This window comes from Cyprinodon tularosa, unplaced genomic scaffold (genome assembly GCF_016077235.1).
Source record: "Cyprinodon tularosa strain WSP-4 unplaced genomic scaffold, ASM1607723v1 ctg66, whole genome shotgun sequence".
NCBI classification, from domain to species: domain Eukaryota; kingdom Metazoa; phylum Chordata; class Actinopteri; order Cyprinodontiformes; family Cyprinodontidae; genus Cyprinodon; species Cyprinodon tularosa.
Window position 1 is genome coordinate 788,624 of NW_024039407.1, and position 24,347 is coordinate 812,970.

Sequence of the window (24,347 nt, forward strand, 5' to 3'; positions counted from 1 at the left end):
TATTTTCTAGTATTTTGATACTCTGCGTTTTGTACTGTACTGTATGAAGGTGATTTAAGTCTGAGGAATTTTAATTAGAACACCAAAATAAATGCAACCATGGGCATCCAGTTCTTGTTTTTATTTCCAGTGTTCCATGAATAAATAGTGCATTGTCATAACACGCTGAATGAGACGGAGAATTCAAAAAGCATCAGAGCTACAAATAAATTAGTCATGTAAGCTTTAAGTTATGTGCTGCTTACTGGAAATTTATCAAAAGTTATCAGATATTGAGAGCAATTGGAGGGGATGAGTGTTGATTTCCCAGTATTGGTTGAAGATTTTTATCATTTTACCCTAATTTAAAAAAAAAGTTGCATGAAAAGATTTCAATCGAGGCTTCTGACCTTTTTAATACGTATTAATAATTTGGGACATCTTTATCTTTCTGTGTAACTTTGATTCAGAACGTTAACAGAAAAATGACTGTCATCGCAATCTTTTTAATCTAAAAAAAATAGGTGCATGTCAGCATGACTGTTAGAACGCTTAAAGCAGAAACAGAACCAATAATAAAAAAAGCAAAACAAATTTCCAGATCATATCTTTCATCAAGCAGCACTCGATATATTTGAAAAGAAAAGGAAAACCTCATATTTATCCTTTCTCTTTGACTCTCCCCCTCTAGTTTCAGTGACTCTGATCTGACTTTTTGGGGATGACGTGAGATTTCCATCCAACTGCGAGGAGAATCCCACCTTTGGTTTCTTTACGTTCCGTGCGTGTCTATTGGATGTCCACGCAGGAACAACCCAATAACGCCGCTCCAAATGAAAACACGTGATTACTCCACAGGTTGAAAACAGCTGATACAGCGAGCGTTATTTGCATGTATTTCCCAGGCTAAACTTGACATAGTCAACATTTACGCAGCGCTGTATTTCCTTTGAACTACTTCCCCGAAACGCGCATTTCAAACAGGGAAACCCTGGCTCCAATGCAAACATGACTATCGAATACAGAAGGGGGGGAATCCCTCAGATATACGAGCAATTGGAGTACTCTGTGACAGCCCCCTCATGTAAAGTGTCTGGACTTCCCCAGAGTTACAAGCTGACCTACGTGGGTCCAGTGGATTGCTTTGAACATCCAGACAAACTTGTTTACCTGGACCAAGTGGACTCTAAAAGATGGGCAGTCCTGTTTTTAGAGGGAGCATTTTTCTTCTAAAATGATAAGCATGTGGTTTTATTTCTGTGTATTGTAATAAGAGTTTATTGTAGGCGTATGATTGCATACTGGATTGAGTAGAAAAGGAACCGATTCATTTATAATTACGGCAACAAACTTTGCTTTTTATAATTGCAGCCGGTGCAACAATAAAAAAAAAAAGAAAAAAATTAAACATCACCAACTTAAACTGGTGCAGTTTAAACCTTCAAAAACACAAGCAATAGATCTTATTTTACTATCAGAACATATTTACTTTGAAGAAACAGTGCATTCAGATTTTTCAGGCTGTGACCTTCAGAGTCCTCCCAGCTGTTTTTTTTCCTCTCCTTCAACCTTTTACTCAAAAAACAAAAACAGTTCAGCAGGAGCCGAGAACTTCAAGTCCAGTTTTTGTGGATAAAGTCCCAGTTTTTCTTTCTTTTTTTTAACGGTGCATCAGTACTTGTTGATGCCAAATATCCGTACTCCGTGAAGCTGGGGCAGCTTTGGGATGAGGACAGTCAGCAGAGAGCACGTGTTGATTAAAAAATGCGTTGCATCGTATTTTGTGTAGAAACTGGCCAGAATGTACCTGTGAAGAGAAAAAAGCATCAGCATTAAATGGTTTGGAACTAGAATTAGCTCATGTACAAGTTTACAAAAAATGCATTTTTATTGTCTGGGTCCCTGCTTATAAGCAGATCACTTTGTCAAGTCTTTGCAGTTACAACTAAATTTGGCACAGATTTGCTAATAAAAATGTATAACAGGGCTTAGTATAAAATGCGCCTTATATGTGATGGATTTTTATTTGGTATCCTTTTAACTTAAAAGTTTTTTACTTCTCTCTTATGGTCCATCCAATGAAATCCAGCTAAAAGATCAAGTTTTAACCTAAAGAAAATAGCATTTGCTTAATTTTTTTCATTTTCTATTGATATACATCATATATGTTGCAATTTTCTCAAATGCCTCAAATGTCATTTTTATGCAGATGACTTGCTAATCTATTGCTGCTCTTCTTTACTACCACAGGTGTTTACAAACGATTAAATTGCTTTTGAATGTGGAAAATGAAAGCCATTGTATTATTCAATTTCTGAAGGCTGTCTCCATTTATTACTTTTGAGTTTGCTGCGACTTATTAAAACGTAGTTTTTATATTTGGGTTTAGGAGCTCTCCTTTTTATAAGTGCTGAAATGGATCTCATTTCCCTTTCTAGCAACAAAATATGGTCACAGCTACCTCTTTGGATCTGCTAGATTACGGCTAAATGCCTTCAGTCACTGAATACTGCATCATCAGGCTGCAGACGTCTCGTGCATCTCTATACCAAAAGCTGGTCGGACTCCTCTGATGACTTGCATTTATAAAACTATTCTTTTCTAGGCTGCTTTATACTTTAATGCTACAAAAATGTACCACTGCCTACTGTTTTTGCTCCATTTCCTTTTTAATTTTTTCCATGAGCTCAAACAAAAACAGGCATTTAGCATTCTGAAATCATCTCCAGTCTGAACTCTTTATTTCATAATATTCCAAACCATTCTTATAAGTAAGCAGCTTTTTTAGTTCTTTGCTTTATTTTCTTTATATTTTTTTATTGCATTTTCTTTTTAACTGTTGTGTGCTGCAGATTTCTGCCTATGTCCCTCCTTACAAATAAGAACTCTGTCTCATTGGGGTTTTCATTTGGGTAAATAAAGAAATAAAACCATAAAAACATTTGCACCATCTTTTAATTTACTTAACTTAAAAGCTAATTTAATTATGAATCAAACAGGTACCGTTATTCTCATTATTATTCACTTTAAGCAATTTTCCTTACAGATTTGGTTCGATAACTGAGCTGAGCTTTGAATGCACATATTTTAAAGAAAGATTAGTTGTGAAATGTGTTCCTGATTTTACAGACACCAAAAGTGTCTCTCTGACATCCTTTCTGCTGCTTCTGTTTAGTCTGTGACGTAGAGTCTGCTAGTTTGCATAGAGCAGGTAACTCAGCACACCTGTGGGGGGGCGTCTGAATGCCAGGTGTAAAAACAAACCTAGAGCTGCCCACATGGGATAGATTACCCAAACGCCCAATGTGTTCTACAGGACAGGATGTGTATTCATTTTTTTCCTTTAGTGAGCAGGAAATTGACACTTGGATGTATTTTCCCATATTTTAGGATCATGTGTTATAGATGTAGTTAAATGTTGTGATCCTATCTAAAGGGGGATCCCACAGGCCCTCTGTTGAAAGTCTGTTCTTAAAACAATTTCTAGGTGCTGCCAAGAGCTCAAGGGGGTCTGCAGATGCTTTCCCAGTCTGTTGAAGACAGAATGGAAGTGAAAAGCAAATCTCTTGATTTACCAGTCAGTCTATGTTCCTACCTTCCCCTATGGAAGTCATTCCAACCCTGTTCCTCAGGGACCCCTGCCCTGGATGTTTTAGCTGTTTTCTTGTTGCATCACAACCGAAAATAAATAATGATTGACAGGTTTCTGCATTACTTGTTTGCAGAGGAGGAGCCATCATTTCACTCAGTAGTGCTGGAACAACGACTTATTTAAAACATGGAGGGCAGGGGTCCCTGAGGACCAGAGTTGGGAACCACTGACCTATGGTCATTAAATCTGAAAGAATGAGATCCCAAATACAAGTGGCTGAAATGGGAAGTTGTCTGAGGCGAGGGATGTCTGGGCAAACACTGGCCCTCAGTCTGGTCCAACCTGGTTGAACGTTTTGGAAAAGACTGAGTGCTATCCAGCAAACCAATGAGGAAGGTATGATTATTAATAGTGTCATACGTATTAGTGTTATACGTTTAGCAGCTGTGGAGGGTTGTTGAGAAAGCTATTAGCATCAAAAGTGCTGAGGATGAAGATTTAACCTGTTCAGCAAACAGGCTTTTAGAGCAAATTTACAAATATATACAACAGTATAAGAAAATCTCTGCAGCTTTCAGGCCTCCATCCAAATGTTTTACTATCATGACAAAACCAAAATTTTAGGAGTTTAAGATTTTATTTCTTAGTTTAAGTGCCTCCATCTCCTTGAACCCCAGTCGGCCTAGGCAGATGGCCGCTCACACTAAGCCTGCTTCTGCTCGAGGTTTCTTCCTTTTAAAAAGGGAGTTTTCCTCTCCACTGTCGCTACAAGCATGCTTGGTGTGAGGGATTGTCTTTGAGTCAATGAGTCGATGCGATCAACTGGTTTTTCTTAGATAGAAAACTTTGAACCAATCTGACTGCTTGATCTGAATTAATTATCTCTGTAAAGTGCCTTGAGATTACATGTGTTGTGAATTGGCTCTATACAAAGAAACTAAATTGAACTGAGTAACTTTTCCAACAGACTGAATTATTTCATTTGATCTTTACTCTCCTTTTTAGTCACCAATACAACTATAATGGTGAAACAAATAGATGGCTGAGAGAAAAACATTGTAGTTCTGCATTAAAAGCTTAATTCTTCAAAGTTTTCTTTACATATTTTTGCCAAAATGTCAGTAATTGTGCAGATTTGTGTGACTGATTCCGGAGCAACACATTTTAATTTAAAACAAATATCTCTTAACTCTGCTTCTTATTGGCTGTAGAATCTCCTACTTCACCAAGGTGCTGGGAGGATCTTTAGGCTCCCTGCTCCTGGTTTTCCCCAAAATTTTCCCCCACTTTAATATGATCTGAATATTCCAATCAGTCAGCACAATGGCTGTTCTTTGGTATAAAACCATTCAAGGAAACAATTTATAAATTTACCAGCAGGTTTGATTGGCTCGTCAAAATGAAAGTGAAACATCATGCGGCACAACTGACACCGTTTGCATTTTAGCAGCAACTATACTCACAGAACAATCGGCGAGATGGTGAGGAACTTGCGTGAAGAAGTGAACTGGACACCATAGTCCATCTGTTCCCAGTGTGTGAGTAGACGAGCTTTTCCTTGGTCTGGGGTTTCAAAGGGGGTGCCCTTCACTGTGTGTAGAAACAGGTACATTGCCTGTAGAAAAGAGCACAGCTAAGTAAGCATCCATCAAAAGCATAATTTTATTTCAAAACAAAGATCCACAAATTGTCGGTTCTACCACCCTATCACAGAGCAGCTAGATAACTTCTATTGAATGAATACAAAAGCTGGAATTTTCTCATTGTTTACTTAAGACCAACCCTATAATTAACGCCGAACATGCAGAGCATGCAATCCATGGAGAGTACTATGTAGAGCAGAGTGCTGTTTAAGCTCCAACTGTTTTTATGCGAGTGCCATCTCCATGTCAGCAGGCATGTTTTACAGACTCCAGATTACACCTGATCTCTTTACACAGCTTACTTTTTATCAGCAGAATGTGAACTAAGGAAGCCAGAGAGGCTGATTTGGATTGTTCTCACCTGCTGGCAAAGTGAAAAGTGCCAGAAATTTCCTGCCTCAAAAGGACTCTCCTGTGCACAGTAACATCCCTGAGCAGAGAGTAGATGCTGCTGTGCATTATCCTGTATGTTGTGTTAAATATCAAAAGGTATTCTACCCACTAACTGTTTACCCATGTGTTGCATTCAGATCTGTAATTGTAAATGCGCTAATTTACAATACATGTCATCTCAAGGCACTTTTTTTTTTTTTTTTAATTTTTTATTTAGAAAGACAGATTTCCATTACGTCAGTAATCACAGCTTCATGCATTCAAGATTATAACTAAAGATATAGGCAGAAAGTCCAAGTGATTTTGTCCATGTTGCCTTTCTGTTTTTTTTAACAGAATATCACTAACTTAGTTGTAAAGATAACAAAAAATGAACAGAATTAAACAGTAATGGGGATTGCACCACCTCAAGTAATAAAAACCACAAAGACAGAGGGCAAGACATATTTCAGAATGACAATCAAATGAAGTCGGATCTAATTGATTTCACGTACTCAGTCCGTTTGGACCAAATCTTATAAAACTTTTTTTTTTCTAATTGGAGGGAAAAACAGATCCTTTCCATCACATAAATCTGGTAAACAATTTCAATCCATTCATCAATAGCGATCTCAAGGCACTTTGCAGAGACAGTTCAACCAGATCATACAGTCAGACTGGTTCAAAGTTTTCTAGGAAAACCAGCTGACTGCATCGACTCATTGACTTGAAGGCACTCCATCACGCCAAGCATGCTTGTAGCGACAGTGGAGAGGAAAACTCCCTTTTAACAGGAAGAAACCTCCAGCAGAAGCAGGCTCAGTGTGAGCTTGGTACTAAGTGCTGCACATTGATTAACAATTGTCTATCTCCTAAAGGCAAAATGTTGGCTATGAAGTTATTTACAGGGAAGTGAACGGTTGTACAAATTTTCTGCTTTTTTTTCCCAGTTTTTTTTTTCTTTTTTTTTTTACAAAAATAAAAAAATCTTCAAAGTTATATTTTGTAAATGGTGGTGGTAAGGGGGGTTAGAAAGTAGATTGAAATGATTTTTTTCCTTCATCATCAAAGAAGAAAATAAATACAAAATAAAATGTAAAATCTTGATGATTTGCTGAACGTAAAAACTCTTTGTACAAACTCCTCTAACACCTCTCAGTAATACTAGCTTAGATCATCTATGAAAACTTTTTTTTTTTGTTATGTTATGTTTGGAGGCTAAAGGGTTGCTGGTTCCCCACTATGTGTTGGCTTCTGGTGTGAATGTATGTGAAATACCAGAAGCAGCAGGGAAACACCTACAACAAATACTGACTTGAGAAAACACAAGTAAAATTAGAAAATCCAACAAGTTGTCGGATTTTCTTGTCAGCAACAAGACTAACATAAAAAAAAAAACATTTATAACTATAAACACAAACACAAAGTGCTTGGAAAACTATTCGGTTTCATATTTTTCCAAGTAACGACCTAAAACCTCAGTATCTGAGGGATAAGCTGATCAGGCAGGACAGCTCTATGGATGCCCTCTGGACTCGGTGCAGGAAACGGGAAACAAAAGGATCCTAACTAAATTAACATCACTGTTGGATAACGTTTCCCACCCCATGCATGAAGCTGATGCAGAACTAGAGAGCTCCTTCAGTAACAGACTGCTGCACCCTAAATACACCAGGGAGCGTTATCATAGATCCTTCCTCCCAGCAGCTGTAAGACTTTATAACCACCACTGTTCCCAACAACCTCAATAAGTTGCAACATTCAGGCTAATTTTGCACAATTTCTTCTTTCTTAGTCAGTTAGATAACACGCTGCTGTTATTTTTGCACATCTCAGATGTTGCTGCTATTTTCAAATATCCATTACAGTAAAAATGTCCATAGCTGTATATTGATTATTTATTAATATACAGCTATGCACAGTTTTATATTTTTAATACACTTTAAAGTAAAGTATTTTATAGTTTATATTTTAACTCTTCACTAGTATGTTATCCTTATACATCTTTCTGAAGTCCACATTTGTGTGACCATTTTTTTCTGTAACCTTTTTGCTGCCGTAAACACCAGAATGTCCCTATTGTGGGAAAATGAAAAGGATATTCTATTCTATCTTGCTCGAGGAAAATGGTTAAATGGAGGTCACTATCTTTTTAAATAAAACTAGGTCTGGGATTAAGTCATATGTGGTCGTCTTTGTCACCCATAAAATCTGCAGTTAGAAGTCACACAGTGTCTAGAGAGCACCTGTAGTTAAACTGATCTCAGTATAAATCAAGCTACTTTATGTTCTATGCCTGTTCAAGAAGACCAAAAGCGCTCATCAGTCCATCCTCTGAAATCAAAAGGGTGTCACAGACCCACAAAGCTACTCAGAAAAAGTCGTCTCTTAAACCTGCAAGGTAGGATCAATCAGATAGTAACTGTGCTGGAGCTGCAGGTGCAAAACTGTCAACAGGACAGCTATTGAAAGTGGCTCTTCTCTTCAGGAAAACATGGATAAAAAGAAAGCGCTTCATAAAAGAATATTTTTTGCCGTCTGTCACCATAAGATATGGTGCTCTGGCCAGGTAACATCAAACTTCAAGGCTCATTCTTAAGTTAAACTTACACTTTACTACAACTTTAAAACACCATCATCATCCCATAACATCACAAAACATCAGGTTCCTGCAAAGTGCTGAGACGCCGCACTTTTAGATATTATGTTTGGTTTTTTATTCTGATTTCTTCCACAGAAATCCAAATGAAACACAATAAAGTTTGTGGTTGCAGAAGGAAAATATGTCAAAAGGTTTATCATAAAGACTGAACTTTGTCAAAGAAGCTCCAGACACGCAGGTAAGGTTATATGGAGTGAATTTTGTTTCGTTATTGCTGCAAGCAAAGAATGTATTTTGTAAAAGAACATTTGGAAAAAAAATGCAATTCTAAAATTAATCTTTAAAAAACGTATTAATCAAAAAAGCTATTGAGAATAACTTTACTGTCTAATATTTTTTATTTATTTAATATTTTTAAATAACTTTTTTTAAATTTGAGTTTTTTTTTTATTGTGTTTTTACAAATCAGATTGTTTTCGCCTCTTGGGGTGTTCCTTTAGAATGAGGAGAGAAAGAGCATTTCTATTCGTCTGCATGGGCGATAAAAAAATCTATTTTATTGCTCAAGGGCGAGCATTTATACCTGATTAAAGTCAAGAGAATATTATCTGTAAAACACAATTAACAAAGAGTTACATTTATTTAATAAAAAAAATCTGGAAAAAAGAAACATAAAAATACAAAAAAATAAATTATAACAAAGAAATTGAGAAAAAATTAAATCTAAGAAAATGGCAAAGTTATTATAGAAAACCTCTTTAATTGAGAAATTTAATATTTTGTAATTCATTTATTTTTTATTTCCATTTACAAAATGTGGTGTTTTCAGAATTGAACTCTTTACAGTAACCGAATAGAGTTCCTAAACAGTTCCCGCACAATGTTTTGCTCTCCGTCAAGTATTTATGTCACATTCTGACCAGTATGATCATCATTAGAAAATATCATAAATCCAATACAGCGTATGGGAACGTATTTTTAAATCTGTGGACATGTTTTCAGCTACACCCTCTTCATTCACACCTGGGCTTTTAGGAGTGCTGAGATTTTGCACTCACTTTTGAACCCAACATTAATAGAACAAAATTCACTCCATCAGACTACAACTATTACTGCAATAGTTTGGAAGCGATGTTCGTCCATCTCTGATCAAAAGATGAACGGATTACATTAGCTGTGAAAAACCTGGCAAATAAAACTAAACGTGTGTGTTCAGGTGTCAGCAACTTTCACACTGACCAGGTTGTGGATGACATTGGTGAGGGTCCAGACGAGCGGCACGGATAGGAAAGGAATGCTGAGCAGGACAATGTGCAGCACCACGGTCAGCAGAAGATAGGTGAGCCATATTCCTCTGCTGTTCATCACCCGCGTGTTTGGGTTCACCTCACTGTGAGCTACGCCAACATTCATCTAGGAGGGAAGGACATGAAACGATTCACAAGCTCTGCAGATTGAAGAAAAACTGTTAAAACTTTATATCTTCATATATCTCTGTATCTAACTAGACTCCTGCAGCCAGTTCTAACAGTCATGTTAAGATAGGGGCAATCAATTCAAGTCTTATAGTACTCAATTCACCCCATCGGTCCATCCATATGTTGTCTATTAATCTAAGGTTCGCCATTCACATTTCCAAATATATGCGCTTCGTATGTTATCTCCTGTGTGAACTGCATTCATACAGCTTAAGTGTCCCGCATGCGCAGTAGAGGACGCAATGACGTCATAAGCCAGTGTGCTTCGTGTTTACGGAGGTAAACATGGATGTTGTGCAAACCTCAATCTTTTCAAGATGGTTTAAAAAAATACTGCTCTCTGCATCATTGTCCACCATGGTGTCTGTTTTTCTTGCTGCTTCTGTGTAGCAAGAACCAGAATAGTGACTTATGTCGATTACTAATGGCGTTCAGGTCCGGACCTGGCTGTTCAGACACAGGTCGCATTTGAAAAGATCAGATTCGTATCGGATCCAGGACCACATAGCCAAATGGCCTGGGTCAGATTGGAAAAAATCAGATCTCTGTTGTTCAGACAGCCATGAAAAGATCAGATTCATTTCGCATGTGGGCAAAATACCATTAAAAGCAATACAGCCCAATTTAAAAGTATCTACTACAACTAATACAACATAAATTAGAAATATACATCTCACCAGTTTATTATCTTGTTTTTGTTTTTTTTAAATGTGTAATAAATATATATTAAAATATGACAGAAATTTACTTTATTAGATTTATTTATAAAATTATTACACACAGAATTATGTTTATCAAAGGTTATGGCTTAGAACTCATAAAAAATATTTCATTAATGAAAAAATTGAATACACCACAACACTGATAAAAAAAGATTTTTAGTAAAGAAGATGTAACATTATGGAGATGCTAGAGTTTATACAATTTTGAAACACTGCTGACTTGACAGCTGTGTTACCAGTCCCAAGGTATTGCTGGCAGTCCACATCAATGTAACCATGCATAACTATGGAAAGTTAAGTGGAAGGAAAAAGGATGGCCTTAGAAGGTGCTCAAAAAACAGGAATACCAGAATCATTTAAAGGATTTGTGATGATCTACTGATTTATGGAGTCAATTGTCAACATAGAACTTTATGCTGGGGATTTTTTAAGGTGGTGCTGTTTTTATTTTCCACCAGCATTTGACACATGAGCAGACTATACAGGTGCTGGTCATAAAATTAGAATATCATGAAAAAGTAGATTGATTTCAGTAATTCCATTTAAAAAGTGAAACTTGTATATTATATTCATACATTACATACAAACTCATATATTTCAGATGTTTATTTTGTTTAATTTTGATGATTACAAATGACAACAAATGAAAATCTCAAATTCATCATATCAGAAAATTAGAATATTACTGAAGACCAATAAAAACAAAGGATTTATAGAAATGTTGGCCAACTGAAAAGTATGAACATGAAAAGTATGAGCATGTACAGCACTCAGTATTTAGTTGGGCCTCCTTTGGCCTGTATTACTGCAGCAATGCGGCGTGGCATGGAGTCGATCAGTCTGTGGCACTGCTCAGGTGTTATGATAGCCCAGGTTGCTCTAATAGTGGCTTTTAGCTCTTCTGAATTGTTGGGTCTGGTGTATTGCATCTTCTTCTTCACAATACCCCATAGATTTTCTATGGGGTTAAGGTCAGGAGAGTTTGCTGGCCAATTAAGAACAGGGATACCATGGTCCTTCAACCAGGTACTGGTAGCTTTGGCACTGTGTGCAGGTGCCAAGTCCTGTTGGAAAATGAAATCTGCATCTCCAAAAAGTTGGTCAGCTGCAGGAAGCATGAAGTGCTCTAAAACTTCCTGGTATGTGGCTGCGTTGACCCTGGACCTCAGAAAACACAATGGACCAACACCAGCAGATGACATGGCACCCCAAACCATCACTGACTGTGGAAACTTTACACTGGACTTCAAGCAACGTGGATGAAGTGCCTCTCTTCTTTTCCTCCAGACTCTGGGACCTTGATTTCCAAAGGAAATGCAAAATTTACTTTCATCAGAGAACATGACTTTGGACCACTCACCAGCAGTCCAGTCCTGTTTCTCTTTAGCCCAGGCAAGACGCTTCTGACGCTGTCTGTGGTTCAAGAGTGGCTTGACACAAGGAATGCGACAGCAGAAACCCATGTCTTTCATACGTCTGTGTGTGGTGGTTCTTGAAGCACTCACTCCAGCTGCAGTCCACTCTTTGTGAATCTCCCCAACATTTTTGAATGGGTTTTGTTTCACAATCCTCTCCAGGGTGCGGTTATCTCTCTTGCTTGTACACTTTTTTCGACCACATCTTTTCCTTCCCTTCGCCTCTCTATTAATGTGCTTGGACACTGAGCTCTGTGAACAGCCAGCCTCTTTAGCGATGACCTTTTGTGTCTTGCCCTCCTTGTGCAAGGTGTCGATGGTCGTCTTTTGGACAACTGTCAAGTCAGCAGTCTTCCCCATGATTGTGTAGCCTATAGAACTAGACTGAAAGACCATTTAAAGGCTTTTGCAGGTGGTTTGAGTTAATTAGCTGATTAGAGTGTGGCACCAGGGGCCATCAATTTTGAACCTTTTCACAATATTCTAATTTTCTGATATGATGAATTTGAGATTTTCATTTGTTGTCATTTGTAATCATCAAAATTAAACAAAATAAACATCTGAAATATATGAGTTTGTATGTAATGTATGAATATAATATACAAGTTTCACTTTTTAAATGGAATTACTGAAATCAATCTACTTTTTCATGATATTCTAATTTTATGACCAGCACCTGTAAAGGAATCAGTTGTTGCTTTAATGACCCGTTTTTGACACGCCGGCCGGCAAACTAAACCTCATTGTAAAAATATATGGAGTATTGTTTAGAGGAAAATAAAAGACACCAGACCTAACAATGCAAACAAGCTGAAGATAGCTTTCATAGCAACCCCACCCCATTTTTTTATGTATTATATAAAATGCATGGTGATACTTTCAGTAGGCTAACATTTCTGTACTGAAAAAAAGTATTAGATTTATAGAACAATAAATAATCTGATGAAAAAAAGACTTGTTTTTAGCTTTTAACCACAAGCATCCGTTTACTGATATATAAAGAACGTACATTGATCTATTATTATTTTTGATGTACATAACTGAAATGAATGACGTGTTTATTTAATTAAAAAGCATAAAAGTCAGTGTGTAAATTCCATTTAATATTGTTAGGCTTTTATTTCTTACGGCAGTCTTATTGATACAACCCCGCCCATTCGAGACGTTGTCTGAAAGGAAAACAAGCGCATCCAAAGCTAACATTTTTAGCCGCAGCTTTTATCCGCTAGCCACCAACCGCATTAAATAACTACAAAAAGTTAACTGTTCTACAGTAAACCTTAATAGCTACTCACATTTTAACTACTTATTTTTAAATTTTGAGCTTTTAGGCAATGATATAACTTGAGTTAACGTTCAGAGGCTGTTATCTACAGGTTTCCCAGCGGTTTCGACAAACTTGTGTGAACCAAAGCCAGCAGTGGCAAACTTTACATTTAAACTGAGCTGAGTTACTGCGAATTACAAGGAGTTATTTTAATGTGCCACTCTACATTTAGAGGTTTGAAAACGTCACATTTAACCGAAGCTAGCTTTACCTTTCTGTGTTGTCGTAGGTTACCAGGAAATATCTTTTTTTTTCTTTCATTAACCCCGCCCCGCCCCGCCTGTTTGGCCTGGGTTGGATCTTCTGCAGCTGAGTTCCTGAAAGGCTCTCAGGAAGCAGGTTAGGAGGTCGACGGGCCAGGAACAGAAACAAAGGTTGCAGCAATTAACTATGCATGTTTCCGGATTAATCCCGATGGGAACAACAAATTATTTTACATAACTAAATTCCCAGCAGGACATAAGGGGTTAGTGCGTGGTGCTGCTTTCAGGGACCTCCCTTCTGCTTCATCAGTTCCTTTTCTCTCTATTAATAAAAAAAAAAAAATTAGTTATTTAAGTAAACCATATTTAACGCTTTAGGTTGCATTTCACTGTGAAATGTACTTCTGCATAAAAAAATATGCCAATTTTAAGTTGGTTAAATCAGGTTAAATTAAAATGCAACAGTTCAGTATAACAGCAGACATACTTTTTTATTGCAAAAACCTATACATTTAAACTTTTTCATGCCTGGTCCCTAAATAAACACATACTTGGTTGTATTGTATTAGGATTTTAATTTGGTATAATTCAACCAGAAATAGTCTACTTGTGCAAATTCTGTTGTCTGGATAATAGAAACCAAATAACAGGCTTAACCCTTTAAAGCTGGACCATTAAATAACTTTCATGAAATTGTTTTTATTAGAATTGGCATTGAACTTTCTCCCAAGAGCCACATTGAGAGGAGCCAGTTGAGACTGCTCGGGCATCTGATTAGGATGCCTCCAGGCATATCCCACCAGAGGGAGACCCAGGAAGGAATATGTTTCTTGGCTGGCCTGGGAGCACCTTGGGGTTCCCCCGGAGGAGCTGGCCCAAGTGGCTGGTGATAGGGACGTCTGGGCCTCCATACTGAAGCCTCTACCCCTGCGACCCGACACCGGATAAGAGTAAGAAGATGGATGGATTGAACTTTCTTTAAAAAAAAAAAAAATGCATTTGGTAGTAATTACATTTGGATCCATTATTTGCATCATTTGTCATTCAGTAGGCATTTCTGTATAATCTTTTATAGATGTTCTGGTCACTTTGTGTATCTGTTAGTGTAGGTCTGGGTTTTCAACTCAAGAATTATCACACTGATGTTGCAGATTTGATAAACTTGGTTTTAAAGGGTTAAATAGGAGGCAGCTGGACTTTTACTTAGTTATTCTGATAAGTTTTGAGACCTATATAAGAGTCTTTTTCAATTCTGGTGGTTAGATGTTTACCAATTTGAAGCCTGTTTTTTTGTGTAAAAGCATGGAAATATTTTATGTAATCTTTAGAGGAATGTCCTACCTTCTTTCTCGTCAAATGACCCACGCTTAATTTAGATTGGCTAGGGAGCGTCATGCAGACATTTATCAACTTGATTTCTTTCTGGTTTTGACCATTTATTTGCAGCTCTGTATTTAGCATGACCCACCCATTAATGCATCCAGTTGCTTAAACATCATCATGATGCTGCCCCCACCGTGTATAGTGTATTTTCCTGGTGTATAAGCCACAAAAATAACTCAGTAAGGCCCAAAACATTAGTTTGTCTTATATGATGAGAGCACCTTGATAAACATGTTGCTGCATCTTCTGTATGGCAAGTGATAAACTGCCAAATTATATCTTCATTTAAAAATAGTCTTTTTTTTAGGTCTTTCCTATCAATATCAGATTTGTAATGTGCCTACGTTGCAACCCTTTAGCAATGCAGGCCCTAATTTTAACTAATCTATACTAACTTCCAATAAAATTACAAGTGAAGATTATAGCATTAAGTGTATACTGTAAAAACCTTGCAGCTAAAAAAAAACCCAAAACTGCTTTTCTAATTCCTAGAATCAAATGTAAAAATCAGTGTGAAATAAACAATAATGTTTCACTAACCTAATGTTAATAACATTACATCATAGGCTTAGGTCATACAACAGCTGGCTTTTTTTCCCTGTTTTTCTCCGAAAAGCAGAAATACAGTATAAAAAAGGGATCTTGCATAATTATCAAACAACATTTTTGATGATGTAAGTATTAACAGAGGTTTGTTGCTTCAATTTGGACACAGAAGAAAACAATGCAGGAATTCATTCCTCAAATTGAAACAAAGACAACAAAGAAGTTTGTGTTTATAATAAAGGAACATGGAGGAGGGTCCGACTGTGCAAGAAGAATCTGCTTTAAAAAAAAAAAGAAGCAAAAATCCAGTTACCGCCACAGTGAGGAAATTGTTTCCCGGTAATATGTAATAATAACAAGCATAAAACAACAAATTGAATAAGGAAGTTTGGGAGCTATTGACTTTGCAGCAACTGCTTTTGCAGAAATCTTGTGGCAACAGTGGAAACATCAACATTAACATCAACGAAAACAGCACAGCCAGACTCAATGTTAGTCTCCTTCTACTGTTACTGACTGGAGTTTTGAGTGGGGTTTATTATGAAAAGGGTGGGATTGGACATTTCTAATTATATCTAATTGGACACACATGTTTTTAATTAAAACTTTTATCAGTCAGTTATTCAGTATTCACACATATAATGACTGCTTTAATTGATGTTTGACATTTTTTATGCAGACAACAAAAAATCTGCTGTTATAAATATGAACCAATTGTAACGTGACTACTAATATAACTCCACCCACTCCTTTTTACTGATAAAAGCCTTTATAATTTTTTTTAAATCTTTGACAGCACCTAACTTCCAGCTTTCACATCAACACACACAAAAACAACACTTGGTTCTGTTTCTGGGAGATCAGATGAGGTCATGTGGACCCAGCTTCTGTTTCTTTGAACCCAGCTAGATTTCTGTGTAGAATTAAAATATGGCTTCCTCCTTGCATAACATACTGTAGTTTTGGTTTACTTTTTTAGATGCAGCCTGTGGGCTGCATTTAGTAACAGTGGTTGTGCAAATAGCTGTAGTCATCACAGCTGGATAACACTTTCCTATGCCGAAATGTTGAGCTTTTGAATGTGGTCTATACTCACTTTGACCTTAGCCTACCTATTTAACAAAAATAGAAAAAACATGACTGTACATTTAAAACTGTCACACAGTATACACTTTTTTGAAGTTTTTAGAAATGTACATTGGTTGAGGATTTGTTTTTTGATAGAACTGTTTTCACAAAGGAGTGAGCTATACCTTATGAATTAAATTCTCTGAGTTTCATAAATAGCTTGCTCCAACTTAAGATGTACATGTTGAAGCTAAGAGCAGACTTGCTATGGTTCTGCCTCAAAACAAGTACCAAGAGAATGTTTTGCCTCCCTTTTGATAATTTTATATGCACATCTTATTAAGATGATGACTCAAACTCTGCAGTATTTGTTAGTTCACTCTCTAACATTGTGCTCTTTCTGCTTTTTCTCATAGTAGCTTCATCTGGTCTGTTCCTGTTTAGCTGTGACATCATCCTAGAGAGAAATATCAGCTGTGCTGCTGCCATCAACATCTTTGCTTATAGATGTTGGAGCTTGGCCTATTTTCCAGTGTAGTCTTGTTTTTCTGACTGTGACTGGCTGGATGTGCTCTCCTTCATCCTCTGACATGGGAGCTGGCTTGCAGCTTGTCTGCTGTGTGTTTACTTGATGGGGACTGTGGAGCTGGTTGACAGTTGCCTTTTGTATCTCTAGCCCCATTTATACTACCCTTTTGAAACCGTCCCGAGATCGGTAACTGAGATAACTGTTGAGTGTAAATGGTGTACCAAACACAACCAAACTGCGCTAAACTGGTACTTGCTCATCAGTAGGTTTCAGCGCTGTTTAGTTCTGACACGGTTCTCAGATAACAAAGAGCACATGAGCAGACTGCTTCATCTCCCATGCAGCCAGCCTTCGTAATCATGAAATTCACGAAATTCATGAAATACTAGCTTCCCTACTGTGGCAAATGATTTCCAGTGATGATTCCGGTTAGCAGTGTGATGAATCTAAACGTCTGTCGTTGTTTCCTGTGTCTGTAAGCCCTGATTAGACTATCGTTTGTCGTATCCACTTCCCAAACACCGACACTGTCAAGTAAATTCAGCAAAGTTTGCCTTCTTCGCCTGACTCTCCTCAAATTTCCTGAATATTACAGGCGCGGCCATGTTGATATGTTTGTTTACCTCTAGAGAGCAGTAGTACCGTAGATCGTCACTGGAAGGCGAGGAACCATGCTAGCGTGATGTGTAAACGGTCTTAAGGAACAAAGCTCAACACTGTTAACTGATCCACGTTCGGCACAGACTGGTTTTCAGAGGGTAGTGTAAATGCGGCTTCTGCTTCTTTTTTATGTCTGCTTCTGTCTCCTTGAACCCCAGTTGCCCTCGGCAGATGGCCGCTCACACTGAGCCTGGTTCTGCTGGGAGTTTTTCCTCTCCACTGTCACTACAAGCATGCTTGTTGTGAGGGATTGCCTTCGAGTTAATGAGTCAATGCAATCAGCTAGTTTTCCTTAGATAGAAAACTTTGAATCAATTTGACTGTATTTAACTCTTCTAATTTGATCTCTTAAAGTTGCAGAGAACCAGTGAACTCAGTTCGTCAGTGATCTTCATTGAAAAGGTCTCACCTATGTGCAGCAGATCTTAGTCCTCATTACCTGTCTGCCCGCTCTCTAACACTATGTCTCTTGCAAGTACCAACACTTTCAGAGATCACTCACATTCTCCTGGACCTCTGGGGTAGCCTGCAAAGCCCGCTTAATCAATCCCCTACAGATCCATGCTACCTGTCCTTCATCTCTCAAGTAAGCAAAGCATTCAGTCAACAGTTGTCATCAATCAGCTCCTTCCTGATCAGTCTGTATTCTCCCCTCTGACCAACCACTGGGTTGGGTTAAAATATTGCTGGATATATATATATATATATATTTTACAATTAAATATTCTAAAGACAGTTTGAGTAAGAGAAAATATAGTTTTCATTTAGTAACACATCATTGGAGAATTTCCAATGTGTCACTGTTTAAGTTTTCGCAGGGAGAACTTTGTAAAGGCATTCTGAGATCATAAATTACGCCATAAACTCACACTGATGGTTATAACCCTTATTTCATGGTTATATTACCCTTCCAAAAGTCATTGAAGTTGTGTATAACCACATGCCGCTCACCTGTTCTTTTATTCTTATTTAATAAATAAATAAACTCTTTTGACACGACTATAGTTATTGCTCTGAAACGGTCTGAAGGTGGCTTCCCAATACATCTGATTTAGTCAAGTTAACCTCTTGTCAGGGGCAATAATTGACTACAGCTCTAGAGTTTCTGTCCCAACATAAAAAGAAAATATTTCACAGCAATGATTGGATTGACTCATAAAATAAATAATGAAAAAGAAACTGTTAAGATAATTACTTCCAAAACAGGATCTATTTATCCTGTTTTGGAAGAACTCTCTAATTATCATTCATAAATTAAGAGGCTTGTTAGGTTGTTCTGGATCATCCAAAATACACCCAGGTTTGAGGCTACTGGTTAAACATCACCGTGTTACTGTTCACACTAAAGTCACTTTTACATCTTTGGACTGGGAGGGTATTTACAATGAAAGACAAAAAAAGACCCATTCAACTTTTATTGGAACTTGCCATTGTTGAGGTAGACAAGACAAAAGCCATGTGTGGAAATATTTAATGGTCAGCGAAGACGGAGATTAATCCGCTTGACACCTACGAGAAGAATTACATTAGAAGGAGTCTAAATGAGACTTTCAAACCAGATAACATGTTAAATGTTAACCAGGTGGTGTTGATGCTGTGGGCTTGTTTCTCTTATTACACAAAGCAGATGGAATACTAAACTATGACATCAAAATGACTAAACATCACCATATGTTTTTTCTAAATTATAAAACTAAATAACAAACCCCAGTGCATATGTTTTGCTTTGTAGTCATAGATGCAATAGCATCAAATTTTAATCAGGATGAAGACAACCTGTGTAAATATACATTGTATTATTGACGTTCCCCAGTCACTCCAGTGCCTGATTACTGTAGAATCTGGGAAACGGCAGGTACAGCAGAAGATCTCAAAAAGTGAGCCCAGGTCGAGGAAAGTTTAGAGGTAGATGAGAAGCAGAACAGGCTGTAAATGTTCAGATAGCCATTTTTGAGGCCGTGAAGCCACAAAAAAACACCACTGAGATCCATCCATTTTCCATCACGCTTATCCCATGCGGGGTTGTGAGGGGTGCTGGTGCCTATCTCCAGCTGTCTATGGGCGAGAGGCGGGGTACACCCTGGACAGGTCGCCAGTCCATCGCATGACAACACAGAGACACACAGGACAAACATCCATTCATGCACACACTCACAACTAAGGAGAATTAGGAGAAGCCAATTAACCTGACAGTCATGTTTTTAGACTGTGGGAGGAAGCCAGAGTACCCAGAGAGAACCCAGGCAGGCTCAGGGAGAACATGCAAACTCCATGCAGAAATACCCAGGGCCGGAAATCGAACCCTGAACCTTCTTGCTGCATGGCGGCAGTGCTACACACTCCACCACTGAGCAGCCCCCACCGAGATCCATTATCCCCATATCGAGAAAAAAAAGAACTGTTCGACTTTTCTATCTATCCATTGATTGTTTATACCTCCTCATCCTTTGAGAGTCGCTGGGATCTGGTGCCTCTCTGTCCAGCATTTGGCAAATCGCAGGTGCATCCTGGAAAAATTCCCACTTCTATTTCAGATTTAACATTTGCCAAAAAAAAGAAAACCCCCTGAAGTTAAGTTTTACAATGCATATATGTAGAGTAACTTTGAAATCTTTGGCTTAATCTCTTTTGAGAAAATGAATAGGTTACTTAAAGTTTTTTGTTTGTAAACTGGTGTATTTACAAATTCTCAATATAAACGACTTAGTTGCTATAATGGCAAAGTTTTGAGTTTGACTGTTGTCATTGGTTTTGTTTTTAAAAAAAAGTCTTACTGTTCTAAATAATTCTAAACAAAAGGCTATTTTGCATTAAAAAATTAATGCTGAGAACTGTGTAAATGCAAATGTATGATATAAGTAATAATAACAACTCAGAGTAGGAGAAGGTCACAATATACGATACCCACCACCAACAATGGGACCAAAACACTGCCTGCGCTGTGTGAATGCAAATTTATGGTATAACTAATGGTTGCCACTAAAGAGTAGGTGGTGAAGGTCACTGTATGCAATATCCACCTCCAACAAATGGATTATAGACGAAAACGGCACAACAATAAACTGAGGCACACCTAAAAGTCCACCTCATATAACCTAAATGAAGACAAGAGGCCATGGGATTGAATACTACTGATAAATCATTGATATTTGTTTTTAAATTCTGTAACCCATTAGATAGACAGACTACCGACATGATTTAATGACATGAAAATATAAATTATTTATCCTTTTTTTTTTTTTTTTTTTGAACTATGACCAGACAGGATTTATTGTCTTTGGACCACAGAAGCTGATTAGTAAGTCCCTTTTTCTGGATGGCACTGATTTGGCCTCCAATAATGCTGTAAAAAAAAAAAAAAATTGGTGTTATTCTTGATCAGGAAACAGGTTTCCAGAATGTCTTCCTTTTATTCCCAAAATGTTGCAAAAATTAAAAAAAATTGTTATTGTGCTGGACTTCATTGAATCTGTTCTTTATTGAATCTCTACCATCAGAAGTAAACAAAATTAAGTTAAAGGGTACCCTTTTTGATCCAGAATAGAATTTAAAATCCTCTTTCTCACATATTAAGCCATAAATAACCAAGCTCTATCTTATATCAGAGATCTGATTGTTCTCTATGTTCCAAACAAATAACTTTGCTCCAAATCTGCAGGTTTACTAGTGGTTCCTAGAATTTCTACAGGTAGAATGTAGGTTAGATCTTTAGTTATGAGGCTCCTCTCCTGTGGAACCAACTACCAGTTTTAGTCCGTGAGGCAGAAACCCTGCCTGCTGTAATGTTTTGGGTTGCGATCAGTAGTGGAGAGGAGATGGCGAACGCAATCAGAAGGACAACCAAACTAGCAACCACAGTAATACATCCATCCATCCATTATCTGACACGTTTGTCCCGAGTTGGGTCCCAAGGGATGCTGGTGCCTATCTCCAGCAGTCAATGGGCTCGAGGCCACCTGTCCAGGGTATACCCCGGGGTATACCCTGGACAGGTCGCCAGTCCATCGCAGCACAGTAATACAAAGAATTCCAAAGAGCCTGTCTTTTAATAAGATGCTCGCCATCCACCTTATAAAGCCTAACTCAACAGCTGCTGTTTATTAGCATTCAAGCAATCCCTGACGTTACTAGAAACGACAGGGCATTTGTTTGCAACATGTCCTGTTGCAGTCTCTACAGAGACACATTCTTAAGACATCACTATTAGGAGTTAAAGAGACATTACACAGCTGTCACAGTTTACGCACAAAGCCTTAAAACTTTCCTTTTTGATAAAGTTTAGAGTAGCTCAGATTATCCTGAGCTATCTCTATAGTTATACTTTTATAGTCTTTGGCTACTGGAGGACATGGACACAACTTTTTCTCACTCTGCTACAATCTGTTTCTATTCTCCAATTTTGAATAATTTTTATCACAGCTTTTAAATTTATGTTCACTCTACTTTTTGTTGTCATAATTGCTACACCTTCCTTTCATCCTTCTGGCCTTCAAATCAACTTAGAGCTTTTTTACCCGTTTCTTTCCTAGATAGACCCACCTATGGAGCTAGCATACCGCAGCCTTCTGTAACATAGAAATTTATTTTGGATTAGTGCTACTAGGTTCCTTTTGTGTGACTTCTCATATCCCCAGTCGGTGGATATTCTTCCCTGGCTTTTCCTCTCCACTGTCACTGCATGCATGTTCATTGTGAGAGATTGCTGCAAAAAATGTTCACTGTTGCTTCATTGGAATTCAGGAGAAGTTAAATCTACAAAGTTAATGAATCAACATGATTTGCTGGGTTTCCTTAGATATAAAATTTTAAATGAATCTGTATGATTTGATAGATTTGACTCCATAAAGTGCCTCGAAATGACATGCTGGGATCTGCTGCTATATAAACAAATTGAAGTGAATTGAATCAAAACATTTTGCAGGGACAATTTTGCACTTGTATCCTCTGCATAGACCCGGATAGAAGCCACTCTAATTATAAGCTTTATCAAACAAGAATGTTTTAAGCTTTGTTATAAAATTAGACAGTGTGTCTGTGTGAAACTAAAAGACCTGCCTCCATTTTAATTCTAGGAACCACCAGTAATGTTGGTACTGTATTTGCAAAAGTATCAGAGCTAGTATTAATGCACTTTTATATGAAGTAAAATACCTTTTGTGTAAATATATTGTGGGATTATGGGACTAAAAGAATGTTTTCTGCACAGTTTTGGCTATGCACATTATGTCTGCTTTGAATCACATTTCAATGTTATATTTATCAAGACAATGTCATAAAAGGAGTAGACCTAAAGGAAATTTAATTATATAGAAGACTGGACCAACACTTTATTGAATTGGGTTGGTTTAAATTGTGTTTTTCTTGTGGGAGATTTCTTTATGTATTTTTTCAGATTTTCTATGTCTTATATAAAGTTTCTCTCCTGATCTGAAACAGTTATCAAATGCTTATTTACAGTTCTGTATTTCAATAAAAGCTGCTAAGCAAACTATACTTCCACCTCATGTTTTTTTTCCAACTTGTGGTGCTGGAGAAAGTTCCATTCAATTTTCTCTTAACTTTATATTGTATCTATTCCTAAAAACAGTTTGAAGGATTCAAAATTGGCTTCCTGTTGGCAAAATTGGCTTCCTGTTAAATCAAGAATAGAATTTAAAATCCTCCTTCTCACATATAAAGCCTTAAATGGCCAAGCTCCATCTTATATCAGAGATCTGATTGTTCCTTATGTTCCTAACAGAGCACTTCGCTCTCAATCTGCAGGTTTACTAGTGGTTCCTAGAATTTCTAAAAGTAGAATGGGAGGCAGATCTTTTAGTTATCAGGCTCCTCTCCTGTGGAACCAACTACCAGTTTTAGTCCGTGAGGCAGACACCCTGTCTACTTTTAAGGCTAGGCTTAAAACTTTCATTTTTGATAAAGCTTATAGTTAGGGTGGCTCAGGTTATCCTGAGCTATCTCTATAGTTATGCTGCTATAGGCTTAGACTTTTGGAGGACATAGGGACCCCCATTTCATCATTCTGCTTCATTCTCTCTCTGTTCTCCTATTCTGCAGAATCTGTTAGTTCAATCTCTAACCTTCTGCTCTCTCTGCTTTTCCTCAGAGTAGCTTTGCCTCGTCTGTTCCTGTTTGGCTGTGACGTCATCCTGGAAAAAAACATCAGCTGTGCTGCTTCTATCAACACCCTTGTTAATAGATGTTGGAGATCGGCCTGTTTTCCAGTGTGGTCCTGTTTCTCTGACCGTGACTGAGTGGATGTGCTCTCTTCGTCCTCTGGCATGGGAGCTGCCTTGGAGCTCGTCTGCCTGGCTGTGTGTTTCCTGGACGGGGCCGCCTTTTACAGCTGCTTTTTGTATCTCTGCTTCTGTCTCCTTGAACCCCAGTCGGCCTCGGCAGATGGCCGCTCACACTGAGCCTGGTTCTGCTGGAGGTTTCTTCCTGTTAAAAGGGAGTTTTTCCTCTCCACTGTCGCTACAAGCATGCTTAGTGTGGGGGATTGTATTTGAGTCAATGAGTCAATGCAATCAACTGGTTTTCCTTAGATAGAAAACTTTGTATCAATTTGACTGTATGATCTGGTTGAACTGTAAAGTGCCTTGAGATGACATGTGTTGTGAATTTGGCGCTATATAAATAAACTGAATTGAATTGAATTGAAAAGAGGGTTTCGTCTGAGTGGCTGGAATCTGCTTTAGAGACAGGATGAGCTGAAGTAGAAATACTACTCCTCTGCAGTGAAAAGGGTCACTGTCTCAGGATACCTCCTGGGAGCCTTTCCAGAAGTTTTACTACTCCCCCTGGGATTAAGGATTAGGAATTAGGAGT

General features: G+C 37.7%; 1 protein-coding gene across 1 annotated transcript; it reads right to left on the reverse strand.

The window, feature by feature from the left end:
- Positions 1–1,440: 1,440 nt before the first annotated feature.
- On the reverse strand, positions 1,441–13,498 carry ormdl2 (ORMDL sphingolipid biosynthesis regulator 2). Its single transcript, XM_038309442.1, has 4 exons — positions 13,342–13,498; positions 9,428–9,601; positions 5,035–5,186; positions 1,441–1,786 (listed from the first exon to the last, which is right to left on the reverse strand). The coding sequence occupies exons 2-4, from the start codon at positions 9,599–9,601 to the stop codon at positions 1,651–1,653; spliced, it is 462 nt and encodes a 153-aa protein (XP_038165370.1). The 5' UTR covers positions 13,342–13,498; the 3' UTR covers positions 1,441–1,650.
- Positions 13,499–24,347: the final 10,849 nt, after the last annotated feature.

What these genes read in the sequence shown, in the direction of transcription:
- ormdl2 (XM_038309442.1), bottom strand. Translation starts at nt 9,601, where the DNA reads ATGAATGTTGGCGTAGCTCACAGTGAGGTGAACCCAAACACGCGGGTG. An exon ending in CCAATGTCATCCACAACCTG is followed by an intron (nt 5,187 to 9,427) that starts GTCAGTGTGAAA and finishes TCTTTTCTACAG; the next exon opens with GCAATGTACCTGTTTCTACA. An exon ending in ACCATCTCGCCGATTGTTCT is followed by an intron (nt 1,787 to 5,034) that starts GTGAGTATAGTT and finishes TTCTCTTCACAG; the next exon opens with GTACATTCTGGCCAGTTTCT.